Genomic DNA, 21882 nt, shown 5'->3' on the forward strand with positions numbered 1-21882 from the left:
CAGTTGTTTACAGCTTCAGTAGTCACAGGCTCATCAGTGAAGTATACATGGGTTATTGATGACCTGGTCCACTTTCCACACACAGGAGAGTCTTACAGTGTGGTTTTTAAGAAGCCGGCAGAATACAAGCTGAAGGTAAACATGTTAATATAACAATATAATATTTCCAAGTACAAGTTTAAACATCTTTGTGAAACTGAGCCTAAAGCAATTATACAGTGATCCAGGTCTTCAGAGCTTAGTTGTTCTCAGCTGGTTTTGCTTCCAAACCAAAGACAAAATTCTTAGTTTTTCGAATCAAATTATTTTTTGGTAACGGCACAATCCATATTTGCTGGTAGGTCATTTGGAAGCACAACCTTTGATGTCAACAACAATAGATATATAAAGCATTTTCTCCTCTCTTTCTAGAAGCCTATTTATTTTGTTAAACTACTTATGCATGATTATTTATCATATGCATTATCTAGATTTTACTATTTGCATTTAACATTTTGTTGTTATTGTTTGGCTGCCACCATTGGCCATGTGACCTATTTGAAAGTCACGACCCACCAATTGAGAATCATTGCTTTACGTTTTGTTATGAATGATTTCATGTTTATAATTTCTTCAAATCTTTACTGCTTTCTCTGCTCTAGGTAATGGCAAATAACCCAGTGAGCTCTGAGTTAATTGAGGTGAAGCTCACAGCTGATGTAATGACCCCATTAGCTGACCTAGCAGTAATTTCCATGCCAGAGGCCATTGCTGTAAACACCTCAACTCGCTACACAATACGAGTAAAAGCTGACATCTCTATAGGCGTTACAATCAGGTTAATGTCTCTGAATTATAATTGAGTTAAAATGATGAAATTAAGGTTTACCTCTTCTGAATGTATAATGCTCCATTACGAAATGATTTATCTCTCCAGATGGGATTTTGGTGATAATACAGCATCTGTCAGTCACCCAGTTTCTGCTCCTTTAGAGATGGAAGAGAGCTATCTTCACCAAAGTGCCAAACATGTCTATCTGCAAGACTCCATTGATCATACATTTCCTTTTCCAGGTACTATAAATGAGTATAAATACAAAATATTCAAAAAGTTTTATTCCATTAATAGTACTACTAATTTAAATTACCCCATGATTTACTCACCCTCAAGCCATTCTAGGTGTATATGACTTTCTTCTTTCAGGCGAATACAATTGAAGATATATTTAAAAATGTCCTGGCTCTTCCAAGCTTTATAATGGCAATGAATGGGTGTTGAGATTTTGAAGCCCAATAAAGTGCATCCATCCATGGGCATCCATCCTGGGGGTTAATAATGGCCTTCTGAAGTGAATCAATGCGTTTTTGAAAGAAAACTATCCATACTATCCACACAAACGCATCAATTCGCTTCAGGAGACCTTTATTAAACTCTGGGCACTGTGTGGAGCTTGTTATGGATGAATGTATATAAACACCCATTCACTGCCATAATTAAGTTTGGAAGAGCCAGGACATTTTTTAACATAACTCCAAATCGTCTGAAAGAAGAAAGCCATATAGAGTGTTTTTACAATGCAATATTAATTGGCCATATTGGAGGCACTGAACTGAATGAAACTTGCATATTTTGCTGATTATTGCTTCTGAAAATAGTCAATTATTGTCATATTTTGGGCTGTACGAATCGGTCAGACTGGGAAAAACATTTGGAGTACTATAGACTGCCAAAAGTTGTAACAAATCAAGTAGAAGAGTGCAAAAATTGTTTGAGGAACAAAAGGCCATTTGTGGTTGGCCAAACTGAACCAAGTTTTCCAGGGCAAGAATCTTGACAACATTTGTGTTTGTTCTTATTTCCTTTTAGGTAGGTGAAATATTAGGCTAATATGTTAATTAATACTGCTCGTACATATCTTTACCACCTATCAACTTTAGTTTGTTGTGATATACAACAAATGAATGAGAAGGTGTGTTCCAACTTTTGGTCTGTACTGTATATTTTTCTGTTTATTAAAGTTTTTACTCTACATTTGTGCAGTTTTCAGTGGGTTAGTGATATTTTTAAATATATCTAAATTAATAAATAAATATTTTTTAAATGGGTTTTTATACAAAAACTGCTTTTAATGTAAAATTCACTTTATAAAAGACCCACATTTCTCATTCATTTGAATTGAACTTTTGAACTTTTGGTCTGTACTGTATATATTATCTTTCTCTATATGATTAAGTAGCTTCCACGTTTTTTTCCATGGTTTTAGACAGCATAAATTAGCAAAACAACGTATTAAATTATACATTAACCTTGCAATCAGTGCTGATGTTTACAACAGAGTATCTCCAATATGGCCGCACATGCAGATAACTGACAAAACTGTGACATAAGTAGGCTTGAGGGTGAGTAAATCATGGGGTAATTTCCATTTTTGGACAAACTATCCCTTTAAAATAATAATAATAATTCATATTTATTTTTCCTTCACATTTTTAATCATTGAATAAATTAATCAAGACTCATTGCAGTAACATCAGTAACTGAATCCATTTTCTTTTACTTGATGCTACAAAACAACATGATAACTGCCAAATCTCCTAGCACAACCTGAATTTGATCTTATTTTTATTTTTTAGGTGACTTCACACTGAAAATCAAGGCTTACAACCAATATGACCAAATTGAAACGTTTGTAGCTGTTAAAATAAGGACTCCTATATCAAGACTGTTGGTGTCATCATCTCCTATCGCATGTCAAATCAATCACACCATCCTCTTTGAGGTCTCACTATGGCCCTCTTCATACGGAGTGATTTATTTGTGGAATTTTGGCGATGACTCTGATCAAGTGAAGGAATATATTAGTAAAGTCAGTCATGTTTTTAAAAGACCCGGCACATACAACGTCACCATATGTGCCAACAACTCCCTGTCGGTCTTGACTAATTCTACAACAGTGGAGGTAGTTGAGGCAGTCTCAGGTCTCCAGCTATATTACAACAGCTCCACTGAACTGAACTCCACTTTTGAAATCAGTGGCAGAGTATCTGCAGGCACACATTTAAAATGGACCTTTGATTTTGGAGATGGTTCAGAAGTTAAAGACAACACCGGAAGCTCAGCTTCTCACATTTATAGGTCTTTCGGAAATTACACTGTTCAGGTAACTGTGTATAATTCTGTAAGTAAAGAACACCAGTTAGTCAGTGTGGAAGTTTTTCATTTGCTGATTAGTAAAATTATTCCAACAGACTGCATTGTGAGTAAAACAGAGACCAATTTTGAAGTGTTCGTCAAAGGACATGTTGCATTTTTGACTTTTGACTGGGATTTTGGAGATGGCACACCGTTGTCTGTTGTCAAAGGAGCTAGAACGATTACTCACACTTTTCTAACTTCAGGAATGTACACAGTTGGTGTAAATGTTCGTAGCCTGGTGGCTTCATCCCATTACGAAACCAGCATATGTGTTGAGACTCAAATAACATATGTTACTCTCCATTCAGCCAAGAGTGCTGTAGCTGTGAATGAGGAAATGTGCTTTGAAGTTGCTGTGCTTCCCAAAGTAGCAGATTATCAATTTTGGTGGTATAACAATCTTTCAAGTGATTTACTCCCAGTCAAAGGCCTGTCACACCATTGCTTTGTTTTTCAAGAGGAGGGTTTGTATGAAATTTCAGTGCAGGTCCATAACAAAGTCAGCAGTGGAACAGCAAAAGCAACCATTTCAGTTCAAAGGCCTGTATCTAATCTATGCATAAAATATGAAGGCAACCATGATGCAATGACTGTGAATCAGTCCTATTACTTTTGGGCTGAGCTTCCTGGTAAAATAGCTTCTTTTCAATGGGACTTTGGCGATGGCTTCAAAAAGGAGGGTCAGAATCAATCACACGTATTCTGTTTTCCTGGAAGATTTCGTGTGACAGTCATGGCATCTAATGAGATAAATTCAGATTCGGTGTTTGTAGAGATTGAAGTGCAGGCACCATTGTCATACATAGTGGTTAATACCAGTCAGCCGTTTGCTGAGGCTGGAAAAGAGATACTGCTAACAGCTCAGACCGATGTTAATGAAAATGTTGTGTTTTATTGGACTGTGAATCCTTCATCACCTCCAAAACTTGGGACATCCAGATTCATGCCTGTGTTTCCTAAACCAGGGGTGTTTCAGATTAAAGTCACAGCACAAAATCTTATCAGTCGAGTAGAATCCGTAACACACATTGAGGTTGTACAGAGAATACACAAGGTTCGAATTCAATCTCAGGGGCTACAGAATGCAAGATATTTCTTGACAAATCAGACTGTGCTCTTGACAGCATCAGTGACGTGTGGTTCTAACTTGACGTATGAGTGGACTGCAAACCAAAGAATGGCAAGTAATAGCAAACAATTTCCACTCTTTACAAACAGCCCTGGTGACATAGACATCAAGCTGGTAGTATCCAATGTTTTTGGATCAGTAGATACCGACCTTTCACTGAGAGCAGTAGAGCTTGTGTCTGGCCTGAGTATTTCATCACCAACGAATGCCGTAGCCAAAGGAAAGCCAGTGACGATATCTGCAAGTGTGACATCTGGAACAGACCTTAGCTATTCATGGTTCTTGGAATCTGAGCGCAGTCCTGTAATATCAGATGTGCCTTTTGTTCTGCATGTATTTAAAGTCGTTGGTGTGGTTAAGATCAAAGTGTCAGTTTCGAATATGTTTGGGTCTGAAGATGCAACTAAGCAACTAATAATTCAGGAAAACATCTCTAAAGTGGACTTTCAGATAAATGGACAATTCAGACCATTTTTTGTAGCATCAAATAACCTGCTGTTGATTAATGGCTCTAGAGGGACAGGAAATGTCCTGCATTGGGAATGGGTTTTACTGTTTCACAATAGAACTGTTATGGCTCTTGCAGACAATCAAACTGTTAGCTGTTCATTTGCAGATGTTGGAGATCACCGTATCTCCCTTAACGCCTCAAATGACATTAGCTGGCAAACTGTTTCATATACTATTACGGTTCAGGATGCCATCCAGGGACTTTTACTTATTGCTAGTAGCGATGTTGTATGTGAGAACGATCCGGTTACTTTCACACCATCTGTCTTCCAAGGAAGCGAAGTTTCCTTTTCTTTGGAGTTTGTTAATGCGAGTTATTCCGTGGACATTTGGCAGAATTTTACCACCTCTTCTCTTTCAGTTGGAAACCACCTCATAAGAGCGACAGCAACAAATCATGTCAGTTACCAAAGTGCAACAGTGATTGTCAGAGTTGTGGAAAGAATTAAAGGCCTGCATTTGATTGGATGTTGCTCTGCTGTTCTGGAGGCATCCAAAAACATCAGTTTTCAAGCGTCCAGTGGTTCACAAGCCAATTACCGCTGGACTTTCCTATTAAATGGAGTCCGGTCCTCTTGGGAAATCGGGCAAAATGTTCACTTCACACCTTTCACTAATGGATCCCTGTCTGTTACAGTGGAAGCTGATAATGGCTTCTGCTCACAGTCCCTGACCAGTACAGCAACAATACAGAAACATGTGAAGAAAGTAAAGCTTTTTACCTCAAATGATGGAGCTTTTATTGATTATCCGATCATTTTTGTAGCTATCACAGATGGAGGCAGCAATCTTAAATTCCTTTGGGATTTTGGTGATGGCAATGATGGAGACCTGGTTACGGAATCCAATAGACAAGTCCACAAATACAACGTTACTGGTGAGTTTGTTGTGAAATTAACAGCTTTCAATAACATAAGTGAGGTCTCTACTGAAATGACAGTTGAAGTGCAAAAGCTGGAGTGTACTCAGCCGCACATCTACGTTGTAAAAGAACATTATAAAATATTAAAATCCAGACCAAGTTCTTTTGAAGCAAGAGTGGACTTTAACGGTTGTGTTACACACAAAGCATATTATTCCTGGGAGATCTTCAGAGGACTAGATTGCTCAGAAATGGACAAGGTGTCCTTGAATGATTCAGTGGATGTCACAACACTGCTTCTTTCTCTGCCGAAGCATGCTCTCAAAGTTGGAAACTACTGTCTGACATTTACTGCCAGACTTCTAGGAACTCCTTTACAGCAGAACAGGACAATGCAGCTTTCTGTGGTCCACAGTGAATTGGTGCCTGTGATTAAAGGCGGTTCTCACAGGTTCTGGTCAAGTCAGTATGATCTGATTTTGGATGCAAGTGAGTCTTTTGATCCAGATTCTGAGAAGAATGATATCGAGTTGTTTCTGTTCCAGTGGGGTTACACTATAGAGGTATGGGAAATCACAACTGCAGTAAATACTTGATTCACTGACATAAACATTCAATTGATGGTGTATTGTGTGTTTCCAGAACACAACAGAATTGTCTTCAGCTGTTTCCACCCGTCATCAACATATTCCAGGAAATGGAAGTCTACTGATTCTTCCCAGAAGTGAACTGCTGCCAGACAGAATGTACCACTTTACTCTCACTCTTTACAAAAGTGGACGACAGCCTGTCTCTGTATCACAGTTGGTGAGTGTTAACTTACCTTACCTCACTTTGCTGTCAGCAACATGAACATATCCAGCCGGCACCAGACGTCAATGTAACGTCAGGTTGACGTTGGACCCAAATGTTGGACAGACGTGGCATTTTGGTTAAAACTGAAAATCAGGTTGATGTTAGTAATGATGTCATTTTAACGTTGCTTAACATTGGATTTTGGTTACACAATCTAAAAACAACAAACCCGAAGTCGCAAACGAAATTTAACCAAAGATCAACATCTTATGACGTTGTGCCACCTGCTTTGTCATTAACATTCTGTCATAGATTTCTTACACTCATTTAGTGTTAAACCTGTATGACTTTCTTTCTTTTGTGAAACATAAGAATAATATTTTTAAAATTTTCCTTTTTTTCATTTAATGAAATTCACTGGGGTGTAATGTTGTTTTGGACCCCACTGACCTTTTGTTGTATGGACAAAAGCAGTTGAAATATTCTTGAAAAATCTTTTTTGTCTCTATTCAGATTGGCACTCTCTATAATTTCAAATTACAGTGAAAAAATGATTTGTAATGTTAGAGTTCATTCCAGCCCATATTAGAAATAATGTACAATATTTACTGCTTTATGAGAACATTTTACTTAAAATTATGGAAATCTTCATTCTTATGGGACATTCTGTTAAAGAAATAGTTTATACTCTAAATGTTTTCTGTCAGTTTTATAACGAAATACAACGTGTCTTGCAATAATGTGTTTTTTACACTCTTTAATGTGGCGTGACAGATTATCTTTTTGACTACAATTCGTAGTAGACATTCGTTTCATTAAATTATAGTGTTTTCTTTGTGAAAATTCCACCACCTACTCTGCAAAAATATCTGTGGCGTCCAATCTTTCATTCCTCACATGTATTTAATTAAAAACAATAAAGTGGAATTGAATTGAATGGAATTGAGTGAAACTGAGGCGAATAGAGTGATCTGTCACACCACATTAAAGAGTGTAAAAAACACATGATTGTAGTAGACATATTGTTTGTATTTCGCTATTAAACTGACAGATTTTGAAAGCTGAAACTTTGGAATATCTCCCAGTGCTCCCAATCTGGGTCATTTGTATGTGCAATAGTCTAGAATATACTCTCTAAATATTGTAACTTTAATCTCGTAATTGCTACAAATCATTTCTTGTAATTTTGACTTTATTATCAACATATTTTGACTTATTCGAAACACTTTGACTTTATTCTCATAATTTTGACTTTAATCTCGACATATTTCAACTTTATTCTCTAAATATTAAGACTTTATTCTTGAAACACTTGGACTTTCTTGTAATTTTGGCTTTATTCTCAACATATTTCAAATTTTTTCTCGAAATATTTTGACTTTATTCTCGAAACACTTCAACTTTATTCTCGTAATTTCGACTTTATTCTCTACATATTTTGTCTTTATTCTTGAAACAATTTGACTTTATTCTTGACATATTTCAACTTTATTCTCGTAATATTTCAACGCTATTCTCACAATATTACGACTTTAATCTCATAATCTTACTTTTTTTTTTTTTTTTACTGTGGCACTAAAACGCTGTCGTATTCATTTATCTTTGGAACACAAAAAATATATTTTTAATATTCGCTCATCATTTTTGTCCATCCATTGAAAGTCTACTCAACCAAAATATTGAGACATCAAAAAGCACAAAGAGACATTGATCAACACACAATGAACACATCAAATATGGTTTAAAAAAAAATGGAATAATAAGATATATTTATTAGTGTTTCAAAGAGGAATGGAAGTCTTATGGGTTTGGAATGACATGAGGGTGAGAAAATGATATATATATATATTATTATTATTATTTTTTTTTTTATATATACTTACAGAATTAAACTACTTCACTTCATGTTGCATATGAAGCCAATGAGCTTACTGCTTAACATTTAAGTGGCTGGTTAGCATTCACTAGGGCATTTCGCAGCATGCTTTCAGAGTTCTTTTGAAACCCTCCACCTCCCTAGCTCCACCTGTATAGATCTGCTACGGTTTATTATATATGCTATTTGTGCAGCAGCAGTATGTCTTAAATACTCACAGCACCATATCGGCGTATGTAATAGCAGTGTCAGGTTCCTGTACTTGCTTTGCACTGCAGCAATAATCCACAAAATGACATCAACAGAGAAGAGAAAACTATGTTTTTAAATGTCTTTAACTCCTGTTTTTATTTGTGCAGGTTACAGTGTGCAGTACCTCATTGCTACCTGTGACTGTAAAGTGTGTCTCCTGTAATTCCCTGCTGTCTTTCCATGTGAGTCACGGTCATTATGTTAGATTGGCTGGTCATTGTTCTTCATGTCAAGACACCGTACAGGTATTCAATTCCCAATGTAGCGTAAAATATCTGAGTATGCCTTCATAAGTCTCTCTCTCACACACACCTTAATAATGTTTTACAACACTTCAACTACAGTACAGGTGGACTGCAAAGAATCAGAAAGGTGAAGCTCTAACACTGAATGAGGTCACTACCTCAACAGGAAGACTCGGGAGAGAAATAGTCATTAAACCAGGGGTGCTAATGGAGGTCCAAAAATACACCTTTACTCTCAACGTGTCTGATCCAGCCTCTGGGCTTTGGGGGTCGGCAAGCATCACCTTAGTCCCCAACCATCCTCCCTACGGGGGTGTTTGCACTCTGTCACCCAACGACTCGCTTCATTTCCTGGAAACCATGGTCTCTTACAGTTGCTCAGGTAGTGTCATTTCTCTTCTCCTCTTATTTCTCACCCAAGTAATGGCTCTGCGGACTGACGCATTCTTTGCTATTTTTTTCTCAATGGCAGGGTGGATGGATGATGACGGTGACTCAGCTCAGCTGATATTTTCACTGCAGGTGGCACAGTGTGAAGATTTTGGACCATTATGTCCCTTGATTACCCTTTACAGAGGCACTCAGAGCACGTTCAGCTCCCTGGTGCCACTGGGTAGTCTGAGCACAGCGGAAAACGTATCTGTTATTCATGTGCTGGTCCTGGTAGAGGACAGTATGGGGGCATCAGTAATCGCAGAGAGAAAGTTAGTCATTCTGCTTGGCAATTATATAGTCAGATAAAATTGGACAAAACATCACAGCTCCAAAAATACAATTGATATATTCTGCAGGAACCTGACTGTGCTGTTGACTGACCAATGCACAATGGAGTGGTTGAGGAATAAGAGCCAGTCAGAGTTATGGGCCTTGCGCCAACAAGGCAACCCTCAGGACATTATTCAATATTCGATTGCCCTGAGCAGCCAACTTAACCAGGTAAGCGAGACAGCCCTGACAAACCAGTTGTCTGGATATTTATGAAAGGTGTAGTCATTATCATCCTAATTAAAAAGACTATTATAATGGATGGATAAAATTAATTTAAAAAAACTCATAACTTCAATGAGAATGCTTTTTAAACTCCAATTTAGTGGTGAATTTTATTTGTGGTAGCAATAAAAGATTAGTTGAATCCAGAATTAAAATGTCCTGATTTACTGACCTGATTTCACATTCCAGGATTTTTCTCTATATAGTGGACTTCAATGGGGATCAGGGGTCAAAGGTCCAAATTGGCATTTCAATGCAGCTTCAAAGGATTTTACATGATCCAAGGCGAGAAATAAGGGTCTTATCTAACAAAATAATCAGTTGTTTTCTAAAAAAATAAAAATGTATATACTTTTTAAGCACAAATGCTTGTCTTGCACTAGCTCTGTGATGCATGTCTACAAGTCATGCATGAAGCTGTGGATGCAAAGCTAGTGCAAGACGAGCATTTGTGGCTAAAACGTATATAAGTTTTTTTTTTTTTTTTTTTTTAACAATCGTTTAGCTAGATAAGACCCTTATTCCTGGGCTGGGGTCGTGTAGAGCCCTTTGAAGCTGCACTGAAACTGTAATTTGAACCTTCAACCCACTGGCCACAAATGAAGTCTACTATATGATAAAAATCCTGGATTGCTTTCCTCAAAACCTTAATTTCTTTTTGACTGAAGAAAGAAGGATATGAACATCTTGGATGGCATGGGGGTGAGTAAATTATCAGGAAATTTTAATTCTGGAGTGAACTAATCCTTTCAAAAAAAAAATGTAAAATTCAAATAAACTCATATAATCATATTAAGTATAATTTTTAAATAGAGATTCAAAAAAGTTTGGAAATTTTTTAGAGAGCCAAACAGATATATTTAAAATGTCACTGCTGTTTACATGATTTATTCATGTATATATGATATGTATATGAAAAAAATTCCAACTCATGAACAAAAACAGTAAAATTTGTCATCATTTACACATTCAAAAAAAAAAAAAAAAAATACAAAAGAAGATATTTTTAGAAATGTTTTTTTTTTTTTGTATACATTGGAAGTCACAGGGGTCAGTGTTGTTTGGTTCCCAAAATTCCTCATAATATCTTCTTTTGTGTTCCACAGAAGAAAGGAAGTCATAAAGGTTTGGAATGCATGAGTAAATGATGACTGAATTTTAGGTGAACTGTCCCATTAAAAGGATAGGTCACCCAAAAACAAAAATTCTGTCATTAATTACTCAGCCTCATGTCATTCCAAACCAGTAAGACCTTCGTTCATCTTTGTAACACAAATTAAAAGATATTTTTGATGAAATCCGAGAGCTTTCTGACCCTGCATAGACAGCAACTCAACTACCATGCATGTTCAAGTCCCAGAAAGGTAGTAAGGACATCATTAAAATATAGTCTATGTGACATAAGTGGTTCAACCTTAGTTTTATAAAGCTACGAGAATACTTTTTGAATCACTTTTGAATAAAGTCGTAATTTTTGTTTTCTTTGCACACAAAAAGTATTCTCGTGAAGCTTCATAAAATTACGGTTGCTGTCAGAAAGCTCTCGGATTTCATCAAAAATATCTTAATTTGTTTTCCGATAATGAGGTCTTACGGGTTTGGAACAACACGAGGGTGAGTAATTAATAACAGAATTTTCTTTTTTTGAGTGAACTTCTAAATTTAAAGGGACAGGTCAACAGCAATTGACAATATTTGCTTTTTGTGAAGTTGCATCCATGCCTAGGTGTTAGTTTAAAACAACTGCCTAAAATGACCTTGAGTTTCTGTGATTCTCTACCTATTTTGTTGTTTCTAAGAAATGTTTCTAAACCAAAATCAACCACTTCCACAGCTAGCATCCATAAATGCTCAAGAGCTGGAGGACAAGATTCAGATACGTGGAAATGTCATTCAGGCTCTGGCGTTTCTGCCGGTCTCCTCCTACCAGGATGCGGCTCTGATCAGCTCAGCTTTAGCCCAGTCTACTGTAAGCCTTTCTACTATTAAAGCTTATGGAAAATATAGCTTTAATCAGCATTAATCATAGACTGACACAAAGCATGTCAGCATTTTAAGAAGCAGAGGCCTGTCAGTGAATACAGATTGCCTGCTGTGCATGATGAGGAGTGCTTCCTAAGAACAAATTATTGTCATATATGTGATGTTACAAATGCACTGTACTGTAAAATCTACTTTCCTGTCTGCAGGTGGTTCCCTCTGAAGTGCAGTGCAACGGCTGCCGTGCAAAGGTGCTTAAGGTCACAGAGAAGATGATCAAAGTGATGAGAGAACAAACAGGACAGGGTGACATCGACCCCACAGACACCGGCAGGAACATTCTGGCTGTTTTAAGTAACTACGCTCAGCAGAATTCATATTCAGCGTTATTATAGAGGTTCACTCTGAAGTTGTAAATGAACCGTGGCTTAACCATGCTTCCATTTTCACTGCAGGCAGCACACTGACTGCTGATCAGAGGCAGAGGAACAATTCAGGCCTCAAGCATGTGGATACATCAGAGACAGCTGTATCAGCACTGGGCCAGATTTTCGAGCTCATGCGTTCATTAATGCTGTTGCGGATGAGTGGGGAAGAAGCTCTTTCCCTCGCTGTTCCAAAGATCACTGCGGTGGGCGTGCGGGGTGACCCTACTAAAGACCTTTTGTGCACAGATCCCCTTAGCCACTGCCAGTTTCACATCCCATCAGCACTGAGCTCTCAACTAAAGGAGGGAAAGCAAGAGGTCCTGCAGATTCTTCTGCAAATGGAGGGTGAAGAAAACCCATTAATTCCAGCTGCAGAACCTCCTATATCGACCACGCTCGCAGCTATGGAGTTTGCTACCCCACAGGGGCAGCCTATTTCGATTGCTAACCTGACACTAGACACTGCGATACAATTTACTTTACACAAAAAAGTACAAGAGATGGAAGATGAGAGGCTGCTGTGGAAACATTTTACTTTACCACCCAAGGGAAGTGTAAATTTCACAGTCAAAGCAATGGATATGGATCATCAGACTGGCCTCTATGTTGCCCTAAACTTCAGCCTCATTCCAGGTAATGTACACCAGCCAATGCATCTTATTAGATTTAAATATAATATAATATAATATAATACGTAAACCATTAATGCAATGTTTATTATTAAATTAAATTAAATTATATTATTAAAAAACACTTCTATTTAGCAAGGATGCATTTAAATAATCAAAAGTAACAAAAAAGACAATAATATAATATAAATTACATTTGAAAATATATTAAAATAGAAACTAGATATTGTAATTGCAATAATATTACACCATATTACTGTTTTACTGTATTTTATTATATTATGTATTATAATTTTGAAAAACAAAAAACTTCTATTTAGCAAGGATGCATTACAATCATCAAAAGTAACAGATAAGAAAATAATATAATATAATATCAAATAATATGTAAACCTTAATGCAATGTTTATTATATTATATTTAATTTTAAAAAGTACTTCTGTTTAGCAAGGATGCATTAAAATGATCAAAAGTAACAATACAGTCAAGATAATAAAATATAATGTAATATATGTAAACCTTAATGCAATGTTCATAATAATATATTATATTATAATATATTATATTATAGTTTTGAAGAAAAAAAAACTTCTATTTAGCCAGGATGCATTAAAATCAACTAAAGTAAAGACAATAATATAATATAATAATATAATATAATATAATATAATATAATATAATATAATATAATATAATATAATATAATTTTATATTATATTAAAATAAAAAACTCTATTTAGCAAAGATGCATTAAAATCATCAAAAGTAACAATAATACAATATAATATTTAAACCTTTAATGCAATGTTTATTATATTAATTAGATTAGATTAGATGTATTACCATTACTTTTATTTAGCAAATATGCATTAAAATCACCAAATGTAACAATAAAGACAGCTGTAATATTACAAAAGATATTTTGTCTTTACTTATCAAAAATCCTGAAAAATATTATTTTGCTTACACAAAAATATATAATAATTATAAATATAATATATGATATAATTTATAATAAGATAAGACATGCTGAGCACCAAATCAGCATATTAGAATGATTTCTGAAAGATCATGTGACACTGAAAACTGTAATGGCTGTTAAAAATTCAGCTTTGGCATCACATGAATAAATTACATTTTAAAATATATTCAAATAGAAAATAGGTATTGTAATTGTAATAATATTACACACTATTACTGTTTTACTGTATTTTGGATCAAATAAAATACAGGCTTTGTTAGCATATACTTCAGAAGACTTTTAAAACATCTTTTGAAAGTGCATATTAAATTATATGAAATTATTGTAATGGTCAGTGGGTCTCAGTGTTATTAAAAGAGGTATTTAGAGAAAAATACATAATGTATTAACAATATGTCTGTGTTTTGTATTGTCGAGCAGGAGCAGGTGAGGAAGCCTCTGGACTAGTATGGATCTCTGTAGATGACCAACCAGTTCATCCACTGTCTGAACACACTCATTTTGAAGAGTTTACCCTCTCTCTCTCAGCTGGGACTCCATCACTCGAGCACACCATCTTCCTTACACCACTGTATGTTCTTCCTGTTCCTTAATTGAAAACAATAATTATCAATATTGTGTTAGTCTAAACAAAACTATCTGTTTTTCATTGTGTCTGTAAATTCGGCAGTTTGAATGGCTCTGCCAAAGACCTGTTCGTGAAGCTGAACAGTAGCATCAGTGGTGTGGACGTGTCCGTCTCGGTGTGTGTGTTCAGCATGCTGTGCCAGTTCTTCAGTGTAGATGAGAGGCGCTGGAGCAGTGACGGCTTGAGTCCTCTGAGTGGCAGCAGCCCCCACACTGCCCACTGCCTCACACATCACCTCACCATGTTTGGAGCCAGCCTCTTCATCCATCCTGAAGCACTTCTTCTGCTGCCACCTGTAAGGCATTTTGTTTAAAGATATAACATAATTTCACCATTAAAGGAAATATACATTACCGCTCAAAAGAAATTAAAGGGATAGTTCACCCAAAAATTTAAATTCACTCTTACGTTGTTCAAAACCCATAACCTATGTTCATCTATTTTTGATGAAATCTTAGAGCTTTCTGACTATTTTAACGATGTCCTAACTACCTTTCTGGGCTTTGAACGTGGTACCCAGCTAAAAAAAAAAATGTGTTCCAAGAACCTTTTGTTAATATTCCTACTAAGTAATGAAAACATATAGAATGTTCCGAAAAAGTTATTCTAAGAATGTTTTCTCTTAGTATTACGAGAACCTAAATTGTGTACAAATAAAAGAATCAAAAGAACGTTCCGAGAATGTTGTTCTAAGAACGCTTTCTTTTAACATTACGAGAACCTTAATCGTGTACAAATAACATCAAAAGAACGTTTCGCAAATGTTTTTCTAAGAACGTTTTCTCTTACCATTGTGAAAATCTCAATCGTGTACAAATAACATCAAAAGAACGTTTCACAAATGTTATTCTAAGAACATTTTCTCTTACCATTGCGAAAACCTCAACTACAAATAACATCAAAAGAACGTTCCAGAAATGTTGTTCTAAGACCGTTTCTCTCACCATTGCGAAAACCACAATCATGTACAAATAACATCAAAAGAAATAACATTTTCTCTTACCATTGCGAAAACCTCAGTTGTCTACAAATAACATCAAAAAAACGTTCTGATAATGTTGTTCTAAGAGTGTTTTCTCTTACCATTATGAGAACCTAAGTCGTGTGCAAATAACATCAAAAGAACGTTCCAAAAATGTTGTTCTAAGAGCGTTTTCTCTTACCATTGCGAAAACCTCAGTCGTGTACAAACAACATCAAAAAAACATACAGAGAATGTTGTTCTAAGAGCATTTTCTCTTACCATTCGGAGAACCTCAGTCGTGTACAAATAACATCAAAAGAATGTTGTTCTAAGAGCATTTTCTCTTACCATTGCGAAAACCTCAGTCATGTACAAATAACATCAAAAGAATGTTGTTCTAAGAGCATTTTCTCTTACCATTGCGAAAACCTCAGTCATGTACAAATAACATCAAAAGAATGTTGTTCTAAGAGCATTTTCTCTTACCATTCGGAGAACCTCAGTCGTGTACAAATAACATCAAAAGAATGTCGTTCTAAGAGCATTTTCTCTTACCATTCGGAGAACCTCAGTCGTGTACAAATAACATCAAAAGAATGTTGTTCTAAGAGCATTTTCTCTTACCATTGCGAAAACCTCAGTCATGTACAAATAACATCAAAAGAATGTTGTTCTAAGAGCATTTTCTCTTACCATTGCGAAAACCTCAGTTGTGTACAAATAACATCAAAAAAACATACCGAGAATGTTGTTCTAAGAGCGTTTTCTCTTACCATTAAGAGAACCTCAATTGTGTGCAAATAACATCAAAAGAACATTTCACAAATGTTATTCTAAGAACGTTTTCTCTTACCATTGCGAAAACCTCAGTCGTCTACAAATAACATCAAAAGAACATTCTGAGAATGTTGTTCTAATAGCATTTTCTCTTACCATTATGAGAACCTCAATCGTGTGCAAATAACATCAAAAGAACGTTTCACAAATGTTATTCTAAGAACATTTTCTCTTACATTGTGAAAACCTCAGTCGTCTACAAATAACATCAAAAGAATGTTCTGATAATGTTGTTCTAAGAGTGTTTTCTCTTACCATTATGAGAACCTCAATCGTGTGCAAATAACATCAAAAGAACATTCCAAAAATGTTGTCCTAAGACCGTTTCGCTTACCATTGCAAAAACCTCAATCATGTACAAATAACATCAAAAGAACATTCCGAGAATGTTGTTCTAAGAGCGTTTTCTCTTACCATTATGAGAACCTCAATCATGTACAAATAACATCAAAAGAGCATACAGAGAATGTTGTTCTAAGACCGTTTCTCTTACCATTCGGAGAACCTCAGTCGTGTACAAATAACATCAAAAGAATGTTCTGAGAATGTTGTTCTAAGAGTGAGAACCTCAATCGTGTGCAAATAACATCAAAAGAACGTTTCACAAATGTTATTCTAAGAACGTTTTCTCTTACCATTGCGAAAACCTCAGTCGTCTACAAATAACATCAAAAGAACGTTCTGAGAATGTTGTTCTAAGAGTGAGAACCTCAATCGTGTGCAAATAACATCAAAAGAACGTTTCACAAATGTTATTCTAAGAACGTTTTCTCTTACCATTGCGAAAACCTCAGTCGTCTACAAATAACATCAAAAGAACGTTCTGAGAATGTTGTTCTAAGAGTGTTTTCTCTTACGATTACGAGAACCTCAGTCGTGTACAAACAACATCAAAAGAACATTCTGAGAATGTTGTGCTAAGGCCGTTTTTTCTTACCATTACAATAACCTCAATTGTGTACAAATAACATCAAAAGAACATTTTACAAATGTTATTCTAAGACTGAAGTTTTGGGTGAACTATCCCTTTAAGATCTTAATGAAATGTAACATAACACATCAGTGATTAAAATGATCTGTGTCACCAGTCAGAGGAGCCAGTGAGAAATGTGGTGGTGGGAATAGTTTGTGGAGTCATATTGTTAATTCATCTGCTGGTTGGTCTTATCGCTCACAAACTGGATCACCTCGAAAGTTATCGTCTGAGTTGGGTTCCTCTGTGTGGTCAGAAAGGTTGTTACCAGTACCGGGTTCTTGTCAAAACAGGCTGGAAAAGAGGGTCTGGTGAGTAGTATGATCAAATTATTCATCAACCTCATAAAACTTAACAAACAAAATCTTACCAAGTTATAAGACATACGATTTCACCAGGTACTACTGCACATGTTGGCATTAGCCTGTATGGCCTAAATAAAAGTGGCTCACGTCACCTTCAAAGAGAAGGAGCTTTCCAGAGGAATAGCCTGGATGACTTTCAAGTTGAAACAGATGCCAATCTCGGAGAGATCTGGAAAATACGCATCTGGCATGACAACACAGGTCAGTGGCTGTGAATAGCTTCCTTCTTTCTTTTTTTCTTTCTTACTAAAATAACAAATACTCACAAACAACTGCTGTGTTTTCCAGGTCTAGACCCATCCTGGTACCTAAAACATGTGATCGTCTGGGACATACAGACAGAAAACATGTTCTTCTTCTTGGTTGAAGACTGGCTATCTGTGGAGAATGAGAAGAACTCTGGAAGGGTGGAGAAAGTTATTTTAGCATCTTGTAAGTAAACACATGCAGTACAGCATACATCATATGTGACCCTGGACCACAAGGTAAAATTTTACAAAACTGAGATATATACATCACATGAAAGCTCAATAAATAAGCTTTCTATTGATATATGGTTTGTTAGGATAGGACAATATTTGGCCGAGATACATCTATTGGAAAATCTGGAATCTAAGGGTGCAAAAAAATGAAAATACTGAGAAAATCACCTTTAAAGTTCTCCAAATTAAGTTCTTAACAATGCATATTACTAATCAAAAATTACATTTTGATAGGTTTACAGTAGGAATTTTACAAAAAATCTTCATGGAACATGATCTTTACTTAATTTCCTAATGATTTTTGGCATAAAAGAAAAATCAATAATTTTGACCCATACAATGTATTTTTGGCTATTGCTACAAGTATACCCCAGCGACTTAAGACCAGGGTCCAGGGTCCAGGGTCACATATGTGCTTTTCCTAACCTTGTGATCCTTGTAGGTCCTCAGGAGCTCCAGCAGTTTAAGAGGATCTTACATTCCCAGTTACTGTTTGGCCTTCGAGAGCACCATCTGTGGATTTCATTATGGGAACGGCCGTCCCACAGCCGCTTTAGCCGAGCCCAGAGGGTTACCTGCTGCGCCCTCTTATTACATCTCTATCTGGCAGCTGGGGCAGTATGGTATGGAGCAGTGGGCAGAAAGGGCAGCAGGTAATGGGCTTGACCTTCAAAGGGCATGGATAACAGATTGAGCTTGTATAGTTGACACTGTAGGTGCAGGTAATTACATCTTGTAAAACAAAGCAATTTCTGTTTTTCTCTGAGCTACGGAAGTCTTTGTTATTGATTAATGGCACAGAAGAATAATATTCATCACTAATGAAATTAATGAATTTCCTCTGGAAACAAATGGGTTATTCTTCACATTTGTTACTGTTCTGACTGCAGCGGTCCGGTCTCTACCCAGATGGTGATGAATGCAGAGAACATTCTGGTTGGAATAACAGTTGCAGCTTTGATGTTCCCTCTCCAAACCATTCTCAGATTTCTCTTTCAAAAAACCAAGAGCAAGGTATACATGTCAGTCTACATAATCCCTTCTGAAACCGTACTGTAGATATCATATTTTGACTTCTCATCTGCACAATCTTTCAGAAGTTTGGGGTTGGTAAGATTTTTAAAATGATTTTGAAAGACTGATATGAAAGATCTGTATGCTTACAATATGTTCACCAAGGTGGCATTCATATTGATAAAAAAATACAGTAAAACATTAATATTGTGAAATATTACTGTATTGAATATAAAATAACTTTTTATGTTTTTACATGTATTTTTTTAATTATTACTCCAGTCTTCAGTGTTACATGATCCTTCAGAAATCATCCAAATACGCTAATGTAAATTAATGTCCCAGTCACATTTTCTTGGTTAAATAAACATTACTTACAATATCTAGGGGGGAAAATCTATTTTTTATTTCACTTAATTTCATTAACAACGTTTTGAATTTTTCAAATCATCAGTATCAAATATTGGTCACAGACACAGATTTTCTTAGACGATTACTCACTAAAAACGTGTTTTCATGCCTTTTTAAGTCTTATTTTGACAAAAAAAGTGGTTATATCTAAGTGTGTGAGTTGTTTACTTTAAATTGGTCCTTTGATTAGTGTTCCTATTAACGCCATTATAATGTTCATTCAAGCGCGGAATGCGCACGAACACAAGAGGCAGGATTTATCGCATGAACCAATCACAGCTGAACATAACCAATCATATCCAATCATATTGCAATGGAGGCATTGCCTCCTCTTACATGACGTTCTCAATTACCCCCCACTATTCTCAATGGGCTGTAGGGATGTGAGAGAGACGCGAACTCAGTAGAGTACATTGGTGAAAATTCCACCCTTGTAGTACAATGCTGATGGATTGTGTTGTAGGTGACATTGGAGATATCGCTGCCTCCCTCTCCTGTGTCTCATACCGTGGAGATGGATGTTTTCCTCAGTCACCCAGATCTCTCCTGTTCATCTTTTCTGTCACTGCCGACAGGCCCTGACTCTTCCATCTATGATGGACCGTCTCCTTTCACTGTGAGAGAAAGTCTATTCCCATGGTTAATGAATTGATTTTATAGAGTCATCAAGCATAATTTCCTAATTGAATACATTTACAGTATATTCTCTCTGTTTCTTATCTTTCCCCTCAAAGAATTCCCTGCAGAAACTAGACTCAGAGTTTTGGAATACTCCAGATCCTGGGAATGAACGGTACCAAGTCTATTCTACGTGGAATTGCAGTACTACGTGCCTTTAAAAAGTTTACATAAAAATACAGTGGTGTTTTAAACATTTTACAGAACTGATCAGTGGCCATCATGTGACAGTATATTTGGCCTGCCTGAGCTGACAGGAACCAGTCACCTTCTAAAGAGAAAAAAAGCCATTCTACAATTACATTTGTCAACTCCGACCTCTGACCACGACACCTTAGAACCAATGAAGTCTTCAGGTTTGAAGAAACACATGCACTCTCTGGAATTCAAAATGAAAAATTCTGTTGTCATTTTCCCACACATTGTTCCAAATCCAAAAGGACACCATAAAAGTCATCGATACAACTAGTTGTTTTCACGTTTTCAGAAAGAAAATCATATAGATTTGGAGCTACATGTGGATGAGTATTTCTAATATGGAATCATTTGCTCTTTTTTAGAGGAAGATCTTAGGACTATATCTGCAGACCTGGATCCCACAAACACGCTTTCCCTTGAGCCCGAAGCATCTGACAGTGGCCATTTCACACCCAACGACACCATCCTGTCTGACATGTGAGTTCTGCACTGAACGTTTCACACTGACCCACGCACAGTTTACCAGGATACATGGTCACATACTTTTGTTTTTCAGCCAGGACAGCTTGTGTAGTGAGTGGTCTGATCTGAGCATGGATACGCCTACATCTGAACCTGGCTTTCACAAGTCCTCCTCCTCACTCTCAGTGCTCAGTGATGCCAGCACATTTCTCCCTAGTCTCCCACCCGACTCTATAAGCACCATTTCCAACACACGCATTGGTGAGCCCACATTATCCACAGGGAGAAATTTGATATTTTCAATTGAGATATTGAGTATCCTCAATTGAGATCTCTGAGTATCATTGTGCAATTTAGACTCCTAAAAAATAAACTCCTAAACTCCTAACTCCTAAAAAATAAAGGTTCTTTATTGGCACTAATGGTTCCATAAAGAACCTTGAACATCCATGGAACCTTTCAAATGCAGAAAAGGTTCTTTATGGTGGAAAAAGTTTCTTTAGATTTTAAAAATGTTATTCAAAATGCTTATTTTAAGAAATGTTCACTTAGAGGTTTGAGGCAACAAAAATAGTTCATCTATGGCAATACTGCAAAAACACCCCTTTGGAACCTTTATTTTTAAAAGTGTGGGTGAATTCTTGTGGACATTTCTTGATCACAATACCAAAAGTTTGGGGTCAGTAAGATATATATATATATATATATATATATATATATATATATATATATATATATATATATATATATATATATTTTATTGTTTATTAAGGTCTCTTACATGTACCAATGCTGTATTTATTTGATAAAATACAGTCAAAATTTGGTGAAATATAATTTATTTTTACCTCTATATGGCTGCTGTTTAGGTGTTGTTCGCGGTCTACCTGGCTTGTTTCTTCCATCATGGGTTTTGCGTGTGATTCACCTGCTGGTGGTTGTTTTGCTGGGAACATGCCTATCTCTGGTGGGACTGTATGGGAGCAGGTTTTCCAGCTCTGTGGTTCTCATGTGGCT

General features: G+C 36.2%; 1 protein-coding gene across 1 annotated transcript in view; it reads left to right on the forward strand.

The window, feature by feature from the left end:
• LOC141297435 (polycystin-1-like) overlaps positions 1–21882 on the forward strand; it is a 30561-nt gene that overhangs the window by 8043 nt on the left and 636 nt on the right. The window contains exons 8-32 of the mRNA XM_073827871.1: positions 4–135; positions 642–817; positions 917–1053; positions 2614–6239; positions 6319–6483; positions 8707–8844; positions 8944–9226; positions 9317–9548; positions 9636–9780; positions 11669–11803; positions 12024–12168; positions 12270–12875; positions 14274–14424; positions 14524–14776; positions 17371–17566; positions 17654–17821; positions 17909–18052; positions 18545–18755; positions 18993–19116; positions 19991–20143; positions 20262–20320; positions 20410–20561; positions 20766–20880; positions 20960–21126; positions 21735–21876. Coding sequence (XP_073683972.1) covers positions 4–135; positions 642–817; positions 917–1053; positions 2614–6239; positions 6319–6483; positions 8707–8844; positions 8944–9226; positions 9317–9548; positions 9636–9780; positions 11669–11803; positions 12024–12168; positions 12270–12875; positions 14274–14424; positions 14524–14776; positions 17371–17566; positions 17654–17821; positions 17909–18052; positions 18545–18755; positions 18993–19116; positions 19991–20143; positions 20262–20320; positions 20410–20561; positions 20766–20880; positions 20960–21126; positions 21735–21876 — 7955 coding nt within the window. The remainder of the gene's footprint in view (positions 1–3; positions 136–641; positions 818–916; positions 1054–2613; positions 6240–6318; positions 6484–8706; positions 8845–8943; positions 9227–9316; positions 9549–9635; positions 9781–11668; positions 11804–12023; positions 12169–12269; positions 12876–14273; positions 14425–14523; positions 14777–17370; positions 17567–17653; positions 17822–17908; positions 18053–18544; positions 18756–18992; positions 19117–19990; positions 20144–20261; positions 20321–20409; positions 20562–20765; positions 20881–20959; positions 21127–21734; positions 21877–21882) is intronic.

Source organism: Garra rufa, chromosome 22 (genome assembly GCF_049309525.1).
Source record: "Garra rufa chromosome 22, GarRuf1.0, whole genome shotgun sequence".
Lineage (NCBI taxonomy): Eukaryota > Metazoa > Chordata > Actinopteri > Cypriniformes > Cyprinidae > Garra > Garra rufa.